Below are 18,383 nucleotides of genomic sequence, written 5' to 3'. Positions count from 1 at the left end.
GATCAATGAGATTACAACCTACAGTACCAGTCAAAAGTTTGGACACACCTACACATTCCAGGGTTTTTCTTTATTTTTACTATTTTCCACATTGTAGAATAATAGTGAAGACGTCAACACTATGAAATAACACATATGGAATCATGGAGTAACCAAAAAAAGTGTTAAACAAATCAAAATATATTTTATATTTGAGATTCTTTAAATTAGCCACCCTTTGCCTTGATGACAGCTTTACACACCCTTGGCATTCTTTCAACCAGCTTCACATGGAATGCTTTTCAAAATGTGAACCATATCATTGGATTTACAGTGAGTTCCAAAACTATTGGGACAGTGAGACATTTAAAAAAAAACATTTGGCTCTGTAATCCAGCACTTTGCATTTAAAATGATACAATGACTGAGGTTAGAGTGCAGACTGTCTGCTTTAATTTGAGGGTATTTTCATCCATATTGGCTGACCCATTTATAAATTACAGCACTTTTTGTACATAGTCCCCCCATTTTAGGGGACCAAAAGTACTGGGACAAATTAACTTGTGTGTATTAAAGTAGTCAAAAGTTTAGTATTTGGTCCCATATTCCTAGCACACAATGATTACATCAAGCTTGTGACTCTACAAACTTGTTGGATGCATTTGCTGTTTGTTTTGGTTTCAGATTATTTTGTGTCTATAATAAATGAATGGTAAATAATGTAATTTTAGAGTCACTTTTATTGTAAATAAGAATATAATATGTTTCTTAACACTTCGACATTAATGTGGATCCTACCATGATTACGGATAGTCCTGAATGAACCATGAATAATGATGATTGAAAAAGTTACAGACACACAAATATCTTAACCTCCCCTATTGTAAGGGTGAGAGGTTAGCATGTCTTGGTGGTATGATGTTTGAGCTTCACACGCTTGATGTAATCATTGCGTTCTAGGAATATGGGACCAAATACTAAACTTTTGACTACTTTAATACACATACAGTATAAGTGAATTTGTCCCAATACTTTTTGTCCTCTAAAAGGGGGGGACTATGTACAAAAAAGTGCTATAATTTCTAAACGGTTCACCCAATATGGATGAAAATAACCTGAAATTAAAGTTGACAGTATGCACTTTAAACCCCATAGTCATTGTATCATTTTAAATACAAAATGCTGGAATACAGAGCCAAACCCCCAAATATATGTCACTCTCCCAATACTTTTGGAGCTCACCGTAGGTTAAAAGTCGGGTGAAAAACCCCACCAACATTCCCAAAATTCCTTTACATCGATTACTTTTAGCTAATCCAATCAGTTTTCATGTTGATTAAACGTAACAACATTGCATTTTGAGTCGTTGAAATGACGTGTAAACAACGTTGATGCAATCAATTTGTGCCCGGTGGGAAAACACTAAATTGTTGTGTATTTGTGAGTAAAAAATATATATATTAAAGCATATCACTAAAACCCTATATAAAATAAATACATACCTGCAAAAACACTTGTCTAGAACAATAACTATTGATTAATTATGACTGAAATACAGTCTATTTAGTATACTTATATACATACCTTAATTTTCAATCAGATTCTAACCAATTTCCCTGTTGATTTTACATAGGAACTTCAGTAAACAAAGGTGGTGTTCTGCGCCCGAGGAGATGGAGATTCCTACACTTGAGGTGCGCGATCCATCCTTTTGATAGTGCACTTGAAATGAGGGCTACTTGGAGAAGTTTCCTTTGCATATAATTCTACAGAACAGGACCCGTTCACTTGATGGCACTGCGGGTGAAGGCGCCATAATAAGTTGAGTTAAGCGTGTGAATTCCGTCCTCGGAGTTGCGACTCAAACTCCAGCACCTCAACAGTCAACAGCACATTGGCGATGAAGTGAGAGAGGTCGCGTGAACCAAAGCCGCCCTCCACAGGGACTGACACGTGATTGAAACGTGGAGCTCTCTCTGAAAACTTCCCAACGTAGAAAAACGTCTGCTCTGCTGTCAAAACAACATGCTAAAAGACTTGGCCAGTAGGTTCATGTAGAGCTAGGCTATAAACTGAGAAGCATTACAGAGTCGGAGATTGGGGTGAGTCTTTCTGCAGGTTGACACAGACAGCCAGCCAGCCCAGGCGGAATCGCTGACTGCAGTGTTCTCTCTGCAGCTAACGGGACATCCCATCCACTGCAGAGGAACATTAGCGCAAGATCTTATCTGGGTGACCTGAACTCCAATTGTGTAATAATGAGAGATGATATAATGGTATAAAACCATATAATTTTTCTAGGTTTTGACACGAATACCACCTACCACACCTAGGCCTATTATTTGCAGAGAATTACCTCTGCAGGACGCGCTTGCTAAGAGAAATGCTGAACCATCTAAAGGAGAAAATAAAAGACTTGACATGGAGGTCAGAAGATTAATCCATATTCCAGTTAAAGTTTATCCACCTGTAACGCCCTAGAAATAAATGCTTTGAACTGGAAATGCATTCGCTGGAAGCATGGGCACCTGTTGGGACATGTGAATTGTGAATGTTTACAAAAGGAAAACACATATAACAATTAAACGAGAGAGATGAGGGAGAGAAAGAGAGAGAGAGTGCAGCTGAACAATACATAAAACACATTCAGAGGCTCATACAACTCTTTTTTTATTCCATATCTGTGGATTAACTCATCACTCAAATAAATATTTTCAGGATACACATAGGTCAAACTGTGGGGGGCTGTGATACATGTTACACACTTGAGATACTTGAGTGAGCACTGTACTGGTCATGAACACACAGAATACATATGCGTCCCAAATAGCACCCTATTCCCTATTTAATGCACTAATTACTTAACTATAGTTAATTGGGAATAGGATGCCGTTGAAAAACAGCTTCTATCCCAAGGCCATCAGACTGTTAAACAGCCATCACTAGACGGCTTCCACCCCGTTACGCAACCCTGCTGCCCTATATACGTAGACATGGGATCACTGGCCACTTTAATAATGGAACACTAGTCACTTTGATAATGTTTACATACTGCTTTACTCATCTCATATGTATATACTGCATTCTATTCTACTGTATTTTAGTCAATGCCACTCCAACATCGCTCGATCTAATGTTTATGTATTTTATTCCATTATTTTACTTTCAGATTTGTTTGTATTGTTGTGAATTCTTAAGATATTACTACACTGTTGGAGCTAGAAACACAAGCATTTCGCTACACCCACAATAACATCTGCTAAATGTGTATGTGACTAATAAAATGTGATTTGATTTTGATTAGTGGTGACCTTCAGGCTGTAATGAAGACTGTGAGAGGTGGCCCAGACTCAATGTTCAACTCTGTAGGCTTGTAGGTCAAGTTTACTTACTCATCCCACAACAGGGAAATGTGTCACACCACTCATTTGAAAACAGACAGCACTTAAGAGAGTGAACTGTGATGAGGACTCAATGTTCATCTGTCTCAGGTCAAGTATCCCAACAAGTGGTACATTCATTTGGCATACTTCACAATTGCACTAAAAACTAGGACATCAGTCCAGCCAGTACAGTGTGACATAACTAAGTCCCCCTGACATGGCAGTATGCATTTTAATACAGAACAGACGCCATAACAAAAGTGAAAAATGTCATATTGGATGTTACATTGCTTTTAATATGAATACAATTACAATATCTCTACAGGAATTTGAAATCAGACATGATTGCCGATTAAAAATGTCCCAAAAAGGAATTGCCAGGTCAACAAATATTTGCAACAAAAACTGATCAGACCTATTAACTTACACAAAACATGACTTTTAAATATGACTCTTGGCCAAACAGACAGATAAAATATGACTCTTGGCCAAACAGACAGTTGAAGAAGAAATGGAATCTTCTAACACCTGAATGTGACCTCCTAGATACAGACCATGTATTCTGCCCTACCAAGCAAAACGGCAGTAACTGCTCATTTGGCCAAAATGAATTAAAGTCATTTTTGCTACATTAAATACATGCTTAATCATGCAGACAAGTATCCTGCCTCCATTGAATTGCGTTTTGGAGAAAATGGGGGTCATGTTAGCAGTAACTGCTAAACCAAGGTAAATAAAAGCCATTTTTCTCAGTTCCAAGCATTACTGCCTTTTTGCTTGGTAGGGCAGTATTGTGTGGGATTATTTAGCATTAGTGAACAAACAGCATTACAAACAAAAACAGACTCCTCCATCTTCATCAGGCGACTTCATGACGACATCTTATGAACAGCTACTGTGATGGTTCCATGTGCCCTCACTAGAATATTCCTGTGGGAAAAACAAACAATATGGCCTGTGGCCAATCAATTGCATTTCAATCAAGACATTACTAAACTACAAAACTGATCCTAGATCAGCAGAAACTGACTAACTCTGGCTCTGCTCGACATGCCATTAAATACCATAGGCAGAATGTCATGGTGTAATTTGCATCTACAGGATGCTGCCATATGATCTTTTCCCATTTAAGCTGTCCATCATTATAAATATAGCATGTTGCCCGCTGGGGATCAGTGTTTTATGCCTATGTCTTGAACATAGTTTCAAATGAGTTGTTTTGACTGCTCAGATATGCACAGTGCAATGTAAAGGTGAAGTTCAGGGAACTGTATGAAACCATGCACATACCTATGATGTCCACAAGGTGGCAGCACAGTCAAAGAAAACCTAACTAGACAACAAGACATGCACTTTGCAGATAAGCTCCCAGTCGAGTCCCATATCCACCCCTAGTTCCTACCTATGCCCGCCATGTAGACTTGCAAAGGTATCAGCAACATGATAATATGTCAGGCCTTTCCCTCTGATGGAAAGGCTGGGCAGACTTTGCATCATTATCTATCCAATAGTTTACAATCCATACAATTGGCAAAGAGGAAGGTGCTAGAAACTATATGTAAATACTAACTGGACCAGTTAAACTGGTTATATAACTAAGGCGAGTACATTTGAAATCTCTACCAACCCGGGGCACCAAACGATGCAAAAGGAACTCGCCCCTAATATTGACTCCTGATTGGATGTGGTTCCTCACCCTGAATCTGACTCCAGACACACTGTGGGGCTGTCTGTAGGGTCTTTGGTGAGAGAGGCTGCCTGTCTGGCCAGTACAGACACCACCCCACCATGCTCATCAGACAGAGAGCCACGACCTGAAATAAACACAAGAAGACAAAGTAGACTCAGATTCAGTCATATGGAAGAACAGAGCAAAATGTAGGCTGATCTTGTGGTAAGATCACTAGTATTGAAAGTGGGCCTGTATTCAATAGCATGTCTCAACACAAAAACCTCAGATGATATAAAATAGGGTCTAAGCTTCAACATACCAGCATGCGAATATGAACAGTTTCTGGGGAGATTTTACATGTTTTTAGAACATTTACATTTAAGGTTAAAAAAAATGACATGTTTACAAAAAAATAAATTGTAAAAAAATTTATGAAATAGTTTGACAACCCTGTTTCTAAACGTTTAAATGATATCAATCTCAACCATTTATCTTTTCCAGTGATAAAGACATGAATACCTCATGGTATGGTGGGGTTAACCCTCTGATAGACGCTAACTACCTTTAGTGCCTATGGATGAAGGTATCTTCTTCCCAGGTGGCTTTTGTTAATAAACCTGACGCTCGGTCTAAACGTGAACACGCATCGCTTGCTGTGCGGTTTTTCAAAACAAAAGGAACATATCTATCATATCAGCGAGAAATATATATATTTTTAAACTAAAAGGTTCAATTACTACACACCTTCATAGGGCTAGTGTTCCCACACGGCCATATATCCATGTTACGGCATATGTTTACGGAAGACAGACAGAAGAGAGGCTAATTATCTATAGCATACTCCTGACATGTGTGTCTAACAGAAGAATGCCGCCAGAAACGTGTTGGAATAGAAAAATACACTCGGCTGCAACTGTGATAAAGCCGGTTAAAACAGTGTGTATTTTGCATTTGTGAAATTATTTTGACGTGATATGAAAGAGGGCTTTATGTTTATAGAACAGTATCAGTATTGAGAATTGATTCACGTTTAGATTGAGTATTTGGATGTTTTGGCTGCTAGAGCTAGTCTACCTGTGAAAATAACACAAGGTCCAAGGTAGACTTCATGAAATGACGTTGCAACGAGCAGCTATTGAGATGAATGAGATGCATGACTTCGTTCTCAGCGTGGTGGCCAGGGCACCAAAATAGGGGAGAAGTTGAGCCACACACTCCTAGTTGTGGAAATTGCCACACTATGCTGTTTACCTTCTGCATCTATTTCATGTCGCTGAGTCTACCTTTAAGGAGTAATGTTTTGCTCGCCTACACATCTTTAGAAATACATTATTGGGCTATGATGGGGTATGCAAAATAGGTCTACTTTGTACACAGTTCTCTTGAATGTTTTGTTATTCAGGTCCAAAAAGTAACTTTATTAGCAATTCTACAATGGTAAAATATGTATGGAAGGTTTCATTCAAATCAAAGAGGGGTGCTGTCAAAAAGTGATTGAATTCAAATGGATTTACCCTCTACCAGAGAACAGGCTTTGGGCTATTGCTACTCTTCATTTTACTTATTGCACTAATATGTGTAGCTACTGCCATTTCAAGGGGACATTGTCACACTTTTCAAACACCCACTATGATGATCACGACTGTGTGCGGTCGTCAGTCAAATGTTTGCCTGCTGAATAATAAGATAAATAATGAAAACAACAAGAAATTGGTCTAACTTTACTTACAGCCTAGAATATGTCCCTGTTGGTCCGTGCAGAGAACTCCGATAATGGCTGGATTCTTCATGCTATCAAAACGACATGGATACACATTTCAGGAATGTTTACACAAAATGAAACGGTTTTGTACGAGTCTCGATCAAATAATCACTTACGTATCATCAAGATGTTGCTCGAGGGTCGACTCCATGATAACAAAAGCCTAAATCGAGTTAACTGCAGTTAGCACATTTGATATTTTGCAAGAAATTTTTGTGATTGTCTGCTTCCTGACTTTTCTCGAACTCACGTGATACGCATTCCTACGGAAACCCGCGAAGGCTAAATTACACCAACCGCGATTCCTTCTGGTTTTTTTTGTGGGAAAGGAGGGGGAGAAATAACACAATGTTACAACATTTCAACAGACATCGGTGGTAAAGCAACGCAAGAACAGTTGTTTTTTTTCTCCCAAAAGCAATAGATGTACAATGTCAACAATTTACTATCTTTTTGGTAAGTGGCTATCCTTTACCAACTAGGCCAGGGGTCTTCAAACTTTTCTTGCTTAGGGACCACCACCCAGGCAAACTGGTGACCCAGGGACCCGCCTCATTTTAGCAAGAAAAATGTTGATCGCATATCTTGTCTTATTATCAGGTGAATGATGGTGTCAAGGAAAAGTAGACATAATGAACATTTAACAAATGTATAGATTTGGTAGTCTCCAATTTATAATTGGAAGAGGAAGTGCAAACTCTAACATAGCCTATTGCTGGAAAGGTAACTTCAAATGCATTTTTGCAAATAGCAGCTGTTTAGCTGGTTAAACAAAGGTTAGACATGTGTTGGTAAAAATGTATGTCCAAGACAAGAAAGCTAGCCAGCAGCATTTTTCCCGTTACTGGTAGGCCAGTGAGTGTAATTAGCTACACTGAGTGTAATTTGCTCAAAAGGAATTTATAAATAGTTGAAAGAATATAGTTTAAAGAAGATATTCTCATATTTTTCTACTGTTGGTATGTCATTCAAAATGAATTTATTCTGCTATTGATATTCATAAAAACATTGAAATAAAACAAAAACGTTTCCCACTTTAAATAAATAAATAAAAATCGCTGACCCCCTGGAGTATCGCAGACCTAAGGTTGAATACCCCTGAACTAGGCCTTCAGCGATTGATAAATAAACAAAATAGGCCTACATGCCAGAGTGATTCACCTGGTGAAAATGATTCCAAACTCATATTTTACCCTTTTCTATAAATAGGTTACTGTGTATGTCCCACCCTGAATCACAGCCTGGCTGCCACTGTGCATTTAGCTACAGTAAGCGAAACGAGAAGAGCTCTCTGGGATTGCAGTGCCATCAACCACCCTGACGGATTGACTGCAGCCTACATAACAGATTTAATTTACACTCCATTTTACCGTTATTTAAGCAGGGAGTCAGCATTGAGACCAGGGTCTCTTTCACAAGGGAGTCCTGCGTATACAATTTCAAAAATCAAATCAAATATAAAATCAGTAAAATACAGCACAACATAAATATTCTAGAAAAACAATTACAGTCCTCAATAAGAAGGTCCCCAATCAATATTTTAAATTGCCCGAGCGGCACCAGAACATCCAATTGTAATGTATTTTGTAGTTGGTTCCAGCAATGAGGGGCTTTAAAACTAAAAGAGGACTTCCCTAGTTTGGAAACCTGAGGGACCTCAAGAGTTAACTAACCTTGTGAACATGTTTGATATCTCATGTTTTTATATTTTAACAGTGAAGTTAGGTAAGTTGGAAGCTTGTGTAGTAGAGCTTTGTAAACAAAAAGGGAATAGTGAAGTGATCTACGGGACTTTAATGTGGAACAGCCAACCGTTTGATACAGGATGCAGTGGTAAGTACAAAAACAGTCACCTGTGATAAAGCTAAGGGCGCTATGGTAGACAGCATCCAAAGGGTTAAAAAGAGCAGTGGCTGCTGCAATCTGATAAATGTTGACACCATAGTCAAGAACTGGCAGGAAAGTTGACTGTACAATCTGCTTCCTACTATTTAGGGAGAGGTAAGATCTTATTTTTTTTTTTTAATCTTATTTTTTTTAACCTCATCTGTATGTTTTTTTTAAACATTCAACCCTTCTCAAACCAAATGTCCAGATATTTATAGACGGGAAACCAATCGATCAACCAATAATTAATGCGAGAATTAGAGAACAACATGTATTTAGTGCAAGTTTTAAACCAACCAGGGATTTTTGTTAGGCAACAAAGCTAAATTGCATCTCTAACATAGCCTGTTACATCCCTGTTAGTAAGCATTTCTCCTTTGCCAAGATAATCCATCTACCTGACAGGTGTGGCTTATTAAGAAGCTGATTAAACAGCATGATCATTACACAAGTGCACCTTGTGCAGGGGGACAATAAAAGGCCACTCTAAAATGTGTAGTTTTGTCACACAACTCAATGCCACAGAGTTCTCAAGTTTTGAAGGAGCGTGCAATTGGCATGATGGCTGCAGGAATGTCCACCAGAGCTGTTGCCAGAGAATGTTAATTTCTCTACCATAAGCCGCCTCCAACGTTGTTTTAGAGAAGTTGTCAGAACGTCTAACCCGGCCTCACAACCGCAGACCACGTGTATGGCGTCTTGTTGGCGAGCGGCTTGCTGATGTCAACGTTGTGAACAGAGTGCCCTATGGTGGTGGTGGGGTTATGGTATGGGCAGGCATAAGCTACGGACAACAAACACAATTGCATTTTATCGATGGCAATTTGAATGTACAGAGATACTGTGAAGACATCCTGAGGCCCATTGTCATGCCATTCATCCACCACCATCACCTCATGTTTCAGCAAGATGATGTACAAGGATCTGTACACAATACCTGGAAGCTGAAAATGTCCCAGTTCTTCCATGGCCTGCATACTCAGACATGTCACCCATTGAGCATGTTTGGGATGCTCTGGATCGACGTGTATGACAGTGTGTTCCAATTCACAACAATATCCAGCAACTTCACACAGCTATTGAAGAGGAGTGGGACAACATTCCAAAGACCACAATCAACAGCCTGATCAACTCTATGAGAAGGAGATGTGTCACGCTACATGAGGCAAGTGTTGGTCACACCAGATACTGACTGGTTTTCTGATCCACGCCTATGCCTCTAACGAGGACGTGACTTAAAACAAGAGTCAATGAGAGTTACCTGTTGCGGGCCAGGGCTGAAATCCCATCACTTGTTTAGTGCATTTGCAACGTTTTAAAGTTTCCTCTCAGCATCTCAACTTTAACAAATCAATCTCTTAACATGAAAGAAGTGTTTTGACGTATATATGAAACGGACAATGAGTATACCAAACATGGGCTTCCGAGTGGCACAGCGGTCTAAGGCACTGCATCTCAGTGCAAGAGGCATCACTACAGTCCCTTGTTCGATTCCAGGCTGTATCACATCTGTCCGTGATTGGGAGTCCCAGGGGGGGGGACTCCCAGCGTCATCCAGGTTTGGCCAGGGTAGGCCGTCATTGTAAATAAGAATTTGTTCTTAACTAACTTTCTTTGTTAAATAAAGGTGAATTTAAAAACAAAAGAATTAGGAACAACTTCCTAATATTGACTTCTTAATGTTTCGTATACTCAGTGTATGTTTTACAGTATAAACAATTAACCTGGTGTATGCTACAGTCTGCTTCTTCTACCACAATCATCACCATATTTGTAATTTTACAAACATTTCGTATTAAGGCCGTCTCGCATCTGACAGTGATGTCTTGACTCTCAACAGGTGATGGACAGGCTGTTAGGTATATCCTCTATGATAGGATCATATCTGAGCCACCACCAATCTGTGTCCTTATCACGGTGCTATAAAAACACCTACTCTATTCAGCTCAACAGAAGTGTCTGGCAAATATTTGAAAAGGGATGTTGATTGTTATCTGGACAAAAGCAGCAGGCCGGCCAAGCTATCTTCCTGCTGTTGCTACGGCAACAATGTCTCTCTCTCTCTCTTTGTGTTGTTATGAACTCTGATCTCAGGGTTCAGTTTTAACCTCTATAAAATCATGGAAATAGAATGTCATTTATGAAGACAATATTCATGTAGGCCCTACTTCCTACAATACGTACTAATGCAAGGTTTAAAATAAATACCAAATCATATATTTCTTCCTATTTAGAAAGTGTCATTTTATTGAGATTAACCGTATATAGTATACACATTTCTCCCCGTCTATTTGATGAATAACTTGAATAAGCTATGATAATGTCTTCCTCTCCTGTGTCCTGTGAGATTACGACTAAACATTAACCCCTAGAAGCTTCATATAATAATAATACATTCATCACCAATTCTTTGTTCATGCGTGCATATCCAATGGCAGGTTGGGTCTTTATCAGTTTCTTAGAGATCACCCATTATGTCACGTAGACAAGTTCCTAAGAAAACTGACCGTAACCCAAGTTGAACCAGATTCTTTTCAGGCAGGCCGACATCAACTGTCTCGCAGGAATACGGAGTGATGATTGGCAGCAGGAATGAATGGCGATTTGAAAGAAGTGCCACAAAAGGAAATAGACTTTGACCTCCAGCAAAATGTCAGCATGTTGCACACTCTCCCATCACATAGCCAAGACACCAGAGGATGAGTCACTGGGTTTCAGTCCGGACTAGGGTTGCAACATTTTGGGGAATATTCAGAGATGGAAACTTTCAGTGGGAATTAACGGGAATATATGGGAATTCACGGGAATATATGGGAATTAACAGAAATATATGCAAATTAATATTAATACAATTTAAATGTAGATGTTTTTTGCATTGTATATATTTACCATATGATACGGAGACAGAAACATAAACATTTTACCATAAGTAGACATAATTGCAAATGATTAAATCCTTCCAATAGAAATTAAAAAAACTATTTAGTTATGAATTGACTCTTCACATGGGATGATTTCACTGAACAACAAAATAAAGGGAATATTGAATGATCCCCAATGATCCATCGCATCTACCAAAAACGTTTTCAACATACATCTGTAAAATGATAGTCTAGAAACTAAAGCTTTGTTTGTCTTCCTCTCAGGCTTCCATGTCTTCTCCCTGGACCTCCTCAATGTCCACCTCTTGAACATCAGACTCTGAGGCCTCATCTTCACTCTCACTTTCCAACCTCGTTGTCAGGCTCAAAAAGCCTCAAATTTGCCCGGATGGCCACCAATTTTTCAACCTTTTGTATTGGTCAGCCTGTTGCGTGCTTTGCTGTGTGTGTTCCCAAACAAGGACCAGTTGCACTCTGAGGCAGCTGATGTTGGTGGGATTTGGAGGATGATGGAGGCAACAGAGCCTCAGATCCACAAAGTCCCTTCCACCAGGTGGCTGATGAGATGTGTTGGCACGACTGCCATATTGCATCTCCATTCCAAAGCCCTTGCTTGGAAGTGTACTTCGCCAGACTGCCAAGAACCTTACCCTCATCCAGGCAGCGAGACACAGTAGTGATGACACCATAGGTCTTGTTGATCTCTGCACCAGACAGGATGCTCTTGCCAGCATACTTGGGGTCCAACATGTACACTGCAGTGTGTATGGGCTTTTTTTAAATGTAACCTTTATTTAACTAGGCAAGTATGTTAAGAACAAATTCTTATTTACAATGACGGCCTAGGAACAGTGGGTTAACTGCCTTGTTCAGGGGCAGAACAACAGATTTTTACCTTGTCAGCTCGGGGATTCAATCTTGCAACCTTTCAGTTACTAGTCCAACACTCTAACCACTAGGCTACCTGCCGCTTCAGGCAGAAGTCTTCACGCTTTTTGATGTATTTCAGAACTGCAGTTTCCTCTCCTTGGAGCAACAGTGAAGTGGGCAGGGCAGTACGGATTTCTTCTCTTACATCTGCCAGTAGAGTCTGAACATCAGACAGGATGGCATTGTCTCCCTCAATCTGTGCAATGGCTACTGCTATAGGTTTCAGGAGTTTAAGGCTGCTTACCACTCTCTCCCAAAATACATCCTCCAGGAGGATCCTCTTGATGGGGCTGTCCATATCGGCAGACTGTGATATGGCCATTTCTTGGAGAGACTCCTTCCCCTCCAGGAGACTGTCAAACATGATGACAACACCACCCCAACAGGTGTTGCTGGGCAGCTTCAACGTGGTGCTCTTATTCTTCTCACATTGCTTGGTGAGGTAGATTGCTGCTATAACTTGATGACCCTTCACATACCTAACCATTTCCTTGGCTCTCTTGTAGAGTGTATACATTGTTTTCAGTGCCATGATGTCCTTGAGGAGCAGATTCAATGCATGAGTGTGATGTGTGTGTCACGCCCTGACCGTAGAGAGCCCTTGGTTCTCTATGGTGTTGTAGGTCAGAGCGTGACTAGGGGGTGTTCTAGTCTTTCCATTTCTATGTTGGTGCTCTTAGTATGGTTCCCAATTAGAGGCAGCTGATGTTCGTTGTCTCTAATTGGGGATTATACTTAAGGGTTCCCTGTTCCCACCTGCTTTTGTGGGATATTGTTTGTGTTAGTGTGTTTTGCACCATGGCTATCACGGTCATTCTTTGATTATTGTTTTTGAAGTTTCACTTTAAATAAAAGATGTGGAACTCAACTCACGCTGCACCTTGGTCCGCTCTGTACGACGATAGTGACAGTGTGATGGTAGGACTCCTCCACTTTAGACCAAGCAGCCTTCATGTTTGCAGCATTGTCTGTCACCAGTGCAAATACCTTCTGTGGTCCAAGGTCATTGATGACTGCCTTCAGCTCATCTGCAATGTAGAGACCGGTGTGTCTGTTGTCAGAGGTTGCTTGTTGTGAGCGCTGAGGGAACTTTATTCACATGGCCAGATGATTCTGCATCTTTGTTGCATTCTCCACATATGATTTGGCACAGTATTTGCAAATGTCCACAGCTTTTCCTTCTACATTAGCTGCAGTGAAATGTCTCCACACATCAGATAGTGCCCGTGCCATTTTCCTGTAAAGATTAGAAAACATTTGTAAAAAAAAAAATACAATTCCATGTACAGATAAATAGTTAAGCAGTTAGATTAAACAACTCCTTTGTAAGATAAATGTTTTAAAATTAAACATGTATGGAAACAGGTGAATTAACACTCCTCAGTTAGCGGGCTCAAGCAAGCTAAACCCCACATGGTAGCAAAAACGAACTATCTGTAACGGCTGTCTACGGAAGAAGTGGACCAAAATGCGGCGGAGTTAGGTTTCGTCATTTTTAATGTTACGAACACTATGCAATTAACAAAACATCAAAACTGACAGCCAACACAGTCCTGTCAGGTGCAACAACAGTGACAAGCACAATTACCCACACCCCACAACGGAAACGTAGGCAACTTATGTGTGACTCCCAATCAACCACAACCCTCTACAGCTGTGCTTGATTGGAAGTCACACGGCCAAAATTAAATGAAACAATAAAACACTTACTCCCTTCTGCCACGTCCTGACCCAACTACACCCTCTACTGGTCAGGACGTGACAGTACCCCCCCCTCAAGGTGCAGACCCCAGGATGCACCTACAAAAAGGAAAACACAAAAAAAATCCCCAACAAAAAGGAACACCTAAACAATAAGGGAGGGAAGGGAGGGTGGCTGCCGTCACCGACGGCACTGTGCTACACCCTCCCTCCCCAACCCACCTATCCTGGAGGTGGCTCAGGTGCAGGACGTGGACCTCGCTCCACCTTCGGCGTCACCCACTCTGTTGGCGCCGATCGCTGCGCCGGGCAGACTGGCCACTCGGGCTGACCCTGGCAGACGGGCCACTCGGGCTGGGCCGGAAGGCATGCGGGCCACTCGGGCTGGGCCGGAAGGCATGCGGGCCACTCGGGCTGGGCCGGAAGGCATGCGGGCCACTCGGGCTGGGCCGGAAGGCAGGAGGGCCACTCGGGCTGGACCGGAGGGCAGGAGGACCACTCGGGCTGGACCGGAGGGCAGGAGGACCACTCGGGCTGATCCTGACAGGCCGGGCACCCTGGCAGATCAGGGCAGGCGGGCACCTCTGGCAGAACCGGGCAGTCTGGCCACTCTGGCAGAACAGGGCAGTCCGGCCCCTCCGGCAGAACAGGGCAGTCCGGCCCCTCCGGCAGAACAGGGCAGTCCGGCCATTCCGGCAGAACAGGGCAGTCCGGCCATTCCGGCAGAACAGGGCAGTCCGGCCACTCCGGCAGAACAGGGCAGTCCGGCCACTCCGGCAGAACAGGGCAGTCCGGCCACTCCGGCAGAACAGGGCAGTCCGGCCACTCCGGCAGAACAGGGCAGTCCGGCCACTCCGGCAGTTCAGGGCAGTCCGGCCACTCCGGCAGTTCAGGGCAGTCCGGCCACTCCGGCAGTTCAGGGCAGTCCGGCCACTCCGGCAGTTCAGGGCAGTCCGGCCACTCCGGCAGTTCAGGGCAGTCTGACCTCTCTGGCGACTGTTGACTGGCGGGCAGCTCTGACGACTGTTGACTGGCGGGCAGCTCCGACGACTGTTGACTGGCGGGCAGCTCCGACGACTGTTGACTGGCGGGCAGCTCCGACGACTGTTGACTGGCGGGCAGCTCCGACGACTGTTGACTGGCGGGCAGCTCCGACGACTGTTGACTGGCGGGCAGCTCCGACGACTGTTGACTGGCGGGCAGCTCCGACGACTGTTGACTGGCGGGCAGCTCCGACGACTGTTGACTGGCGGGCAGCTCCGACGACTGTTGACTGGCGGGCAGCTCCGACTCAGGATTCACCAGGCTGGGGAGACATAACGGAGGCCTGGCTTGAGGAGGTGGCACAGGAGAGACCAGGGTGGAGAGACCCACTGGAGGACCGGTCCGTGGAGGAGACACGGGCTTGACCAGGATAGGGAGATCCATTGGAGGACTGGTCCGTGGAGGTGACACGGGCTTGACCAGGATAGAGAGACCCACTGGAGTACTGGTCCGTGGAGGAGGCACGGGCTTGACCAGGATAGGGAGACCCACTGGAGTACTGGTCCGTGGAGGAGGCACGGGCTTGACCAGGATAGGAAGACATGCAGGAGGCTTGGTTCTGGGTGTAGGTACAGGATGTGCAGGGCTGGGAAGACATGGAGGAGGCCTGTTTCTGGGCGCAGGCACAGTCTTTACCAGACAACCAGCACGCACCTCAGGACGAGTATGGAGAGCTGCCTCAGGTGACATCATACCCACGACACGCTCATTAGGGCGAATGCCGTACTTTATGCACCACACTAGCAGCTCTCTCATCTCTCTCTCTCCTAATTTTCCCATTAACCCCGTCACAGTCTCTGTCTCATAGCCCTCGCTCACCTCCAATGTCATCCCGACTGGCTCTGGTTCCGACCTCAGCTCCACCGACTGTCCCGTGTGCCCCCCCCAAAAAAAATATTGGGGCTGCCTCTCGCGCTCGTTGCGCTCTCTCTCCTCGTAGTATCGCCTCTCCGCTCTCGCCGCTTCAATCTCCCACTGCGGGAGGCGATAATCCCCAGCCTGAGTCCATGGTCCCTCTCCGTCCAGGATCTGTTCCCATGTCCATTTGTCCATAACGCAGTAGTCCTGCTGCTCCTTCCTCTTCCGCCGCTTGGTCCTGGTTTGGTGGGTAATTCTGTAACGGCTGTCTACGGAAGAAGTGGACCAAAATGCGGCGGAGTTAGGGTTCGTCATTTTTAATGTTACGAACACTATGCAATTAACAAAACAACAAAACTGACAGCCAACACAGTCCTGTCAGGTGCAACAACAGTGACAAGCACAATTACCCACACCCCACAACGGAAACGTAGGCAACTTATGTGTGACTCCCAATCAACCACAACCCTCTACAGCTGTGCTTGATTGGAAGTCACACGGCCAAAATTAAATGAAACAATAAAACACTTACTCCCTTCTGCCACGTCCTGACCCAACTACACCCTCTACTGGTCAGGACGTGACACTAGCAGAAAATGTTAACAAGTTAAAAATGATTTAAACACACTTTGCTGTAGGCTACTATTTACTAGTTAACAAAAAATCATGCATGTCATATAAAATATATTCACCCCACCCAGTATTGTAATCAAAACTTACCAGAAAGCATGTAGTCCTTGGCTCAGACAGTGTAGTAGTGTGGGCTCAATAGCATCTCATTAGTGTGCAAGATCTTGAGAATCAGCTGTACATGTGATGGAAGAATGCACTGTACATGCAGAGGGTTGCAATTCCATTGAATTGGGGATAGTTTAACCAAAATATGCCACAAGACCTAGAATTGCCTTATGTGTATCCCACAAAAAAGGTTGACTGTTAGAAGCTAACTTTTTTGATGAGATTAAGCAAAATTCCTCAAATTCCCGGGCTTAACTTCCCATGGAAAATTTCAAGGAAAATTCTGGAAATTTACCAGAAAGTTTCCGACCCTTTGCAACCCTAGTCAGGACATAAAGTCTCATAACATTGATGAAAATGTTCCTATCAACACATTTTATGTAACTATTCTCTATCCCCTAAATGGATGTGTTTGGCCTACAGTGTATAGCCCTTGCAGTCTATAGTGTAGAGCCTAAAGCAGTCTATAGTGTAGAGCCTAAAGCAGTCTATAGTGTAGAGCCTACAGCAGTTCATAGTGTATAGCCCTTGCAGTCTATAGTGTATAGCCTACAGCAGTCTATAGCGTACAGTCTACAGCAGTGTATAGCCTTTACAGTCTATAGTGTATAGCCCTTAGTCTATAGTGTGTAGCCCTTGGTCTATAGTGTAGAGCCTACAGCAGTCTATAGTGTAGAGCCTACAGCAGTCTATAGTGTGTAGCCCTTAGTCTATAACACTTTTTTTTCAACCACTCCACAAATTTCTTGTTAACAAACTATAGTTTGGATAAGTCGGTTAGAACATCTACTTTGTGCATGACACAAGTCATTTTTCCAACAATTGTTTACAGACAGATTATTTCACTTATAATTCACTGTATCACAATTCCAGTGGGTCAGAAGTTTACATACACTAAGTTGACTGTGCCATTAAACAGCTTGGAAAATTCCAGAAAATGATATCATGGCTTTAGAAGCTTCTAATAGGCTAATTGACATACTTTTAGTCAATTGGAGGTGTACCTGTGGATGTATTTCAAGGCCTACCTTCAAACTCAGTGTCTCTTTGCTTGACATCATGGGAAAATCAAAAGACATCAGCCAAGACCTTAAAATAACAATTGTAGACCTCCGCAAGTCTGGTTCATCCTTGGGAGCAATTTCCAAATGCCTGAAGGTACCACGTTCATCTGTACAAACAATAGTACGCAAGTATAAACACCATGGTACCACGCAGCCGTCATACCGCTCAGGAAGGAGACGCATTCTGTCTCCTAGAGATGAATGTACAGTCGTGGCCAAAAGTTTTGAGAATGACACAAATATTAATTTTCACAAAGTCTGCTGCCTCAGTTTGTATGATGGCAATTTGCATATACTCCAGAATGTTATGAAGAGTGATCAGATGAATTGCAATTAATTGCAAAGTCCCTCTTTGCCATGCAAATGAACTGAATACCCAAAAAACATTTCCACTGCATTTCAGCCCTGCCACAAAAGGACCAGCTGACATTACGTCAGTGATTCTCTCGTTAACACAGGTGTGAGTGTTGACGAGGACAAGGC

The 18,383-nt window shown here is 42.7% G+C and overlaps 2 protein-coding genes across 4 annotated transcripts in view; both read right to left on the bottom strand.

Annotated features, from left to right (window-relative positions):
- The window catches only part of slc16a4 (solute carrier family 16 member 4), a 75,994-nt gene extending 73,799 nt beyond the window's left edge, over positions 1-2,195 (bottom strand). The window contains exon 1 of the mRNA XM_014147383.2: positions 1,564-2,195. The gene's annotated coding sequence lies outside the window, so the exon portion shown is untranslated. The remainder of the gene's footprint in view (positions 1-1,563) is intronic.
- Positions 2,196-3,637: 1,442 nt separating this feature from the next.
- lamtor5 (late endosomal/lysosomal adaptor, MAPK and MTOR activator 5) lies at positions 3,638-7,083 on the bottom strand. Of its 3 annotated transcripts, NM_001141065.2 has the most exons (6): positions 6,913-7,048; positions 6,764-6,825; positions 5,059-5,176; positions 4,162-4,292; positions 3,863-3,945; positions 3,640-3,832 (listed from the first exon to the last, which is right to left on the bottom strand). In NM_001141065.2, the coding sequence occupies exons 1-4, from the start codon at positions 6,945-6,947 to the stop codon at positions 4,232-4,234; spliced, it is 276 nt and encodes a 91-aa protein (NP_001134537.1). In that variant the 5' UTR covers positions 6,948-7,048; the 3' UTR covers positions 3,640-3,832; positions 3,863-3,945; positions 4,162-4,231. The 3 variants fall into 3 exon arrangements, with proteins under 3 accessions (XP_014002853.1, XP_014002854.1, NP_001134537.1); XM_014147378.2 differs by having other exon boundaries at positions 3,638-4,317; positions 6,913-7,083; XM_014147379.2 differs by having other exon boundaries at positions 3,638-4,292; positions 6,913-7,082.
- Positions 7,084-18,383: the final 11,300 nt, after the last annotated feature.

The sequence above is a fragment of the Salmo salar genome, chromosome ssa15, assembly GCF_905237065.1.
Source record: "Salmo salar chromosome ssa15, Ssal_v3.1, whole genome shotgun sequence".
Classification (NCBI taxonomy): domain Eukaryota; kingdom Metazoa; phylum Chordata; class Actinopteri; order Salmoniformes; family Salmonidae; genus Salmo; species Salmo salar.
The sequence above is the reverse complement of the archived record's forward strand: the minus strand, read 5'-3'. Positions and strand labels throughout refer to the sequence as shown.

Coding starts and splice junctions, on each gene's coding strand:
- lamtor5 (XM_014147378.2), bottom strand. CDS start 6,947: ATGGAGTCGACCCTCGAGCAACATCTTGATGATAC. Junction 6,826..6,912: donor GAGCAACATCTTGATGATAC/GTAAGTGATTAT, acceptor TCGTTTTGATAG/CATGAAGAATCCAGCCATTA. Junction 5,177..6,763: donor ACAGGGACATATTCTAGGCT/GTAAGTAAAGTT, acceptor TGTTTATTTCAG/GTCGTGGCTCTCTGTCTGAT.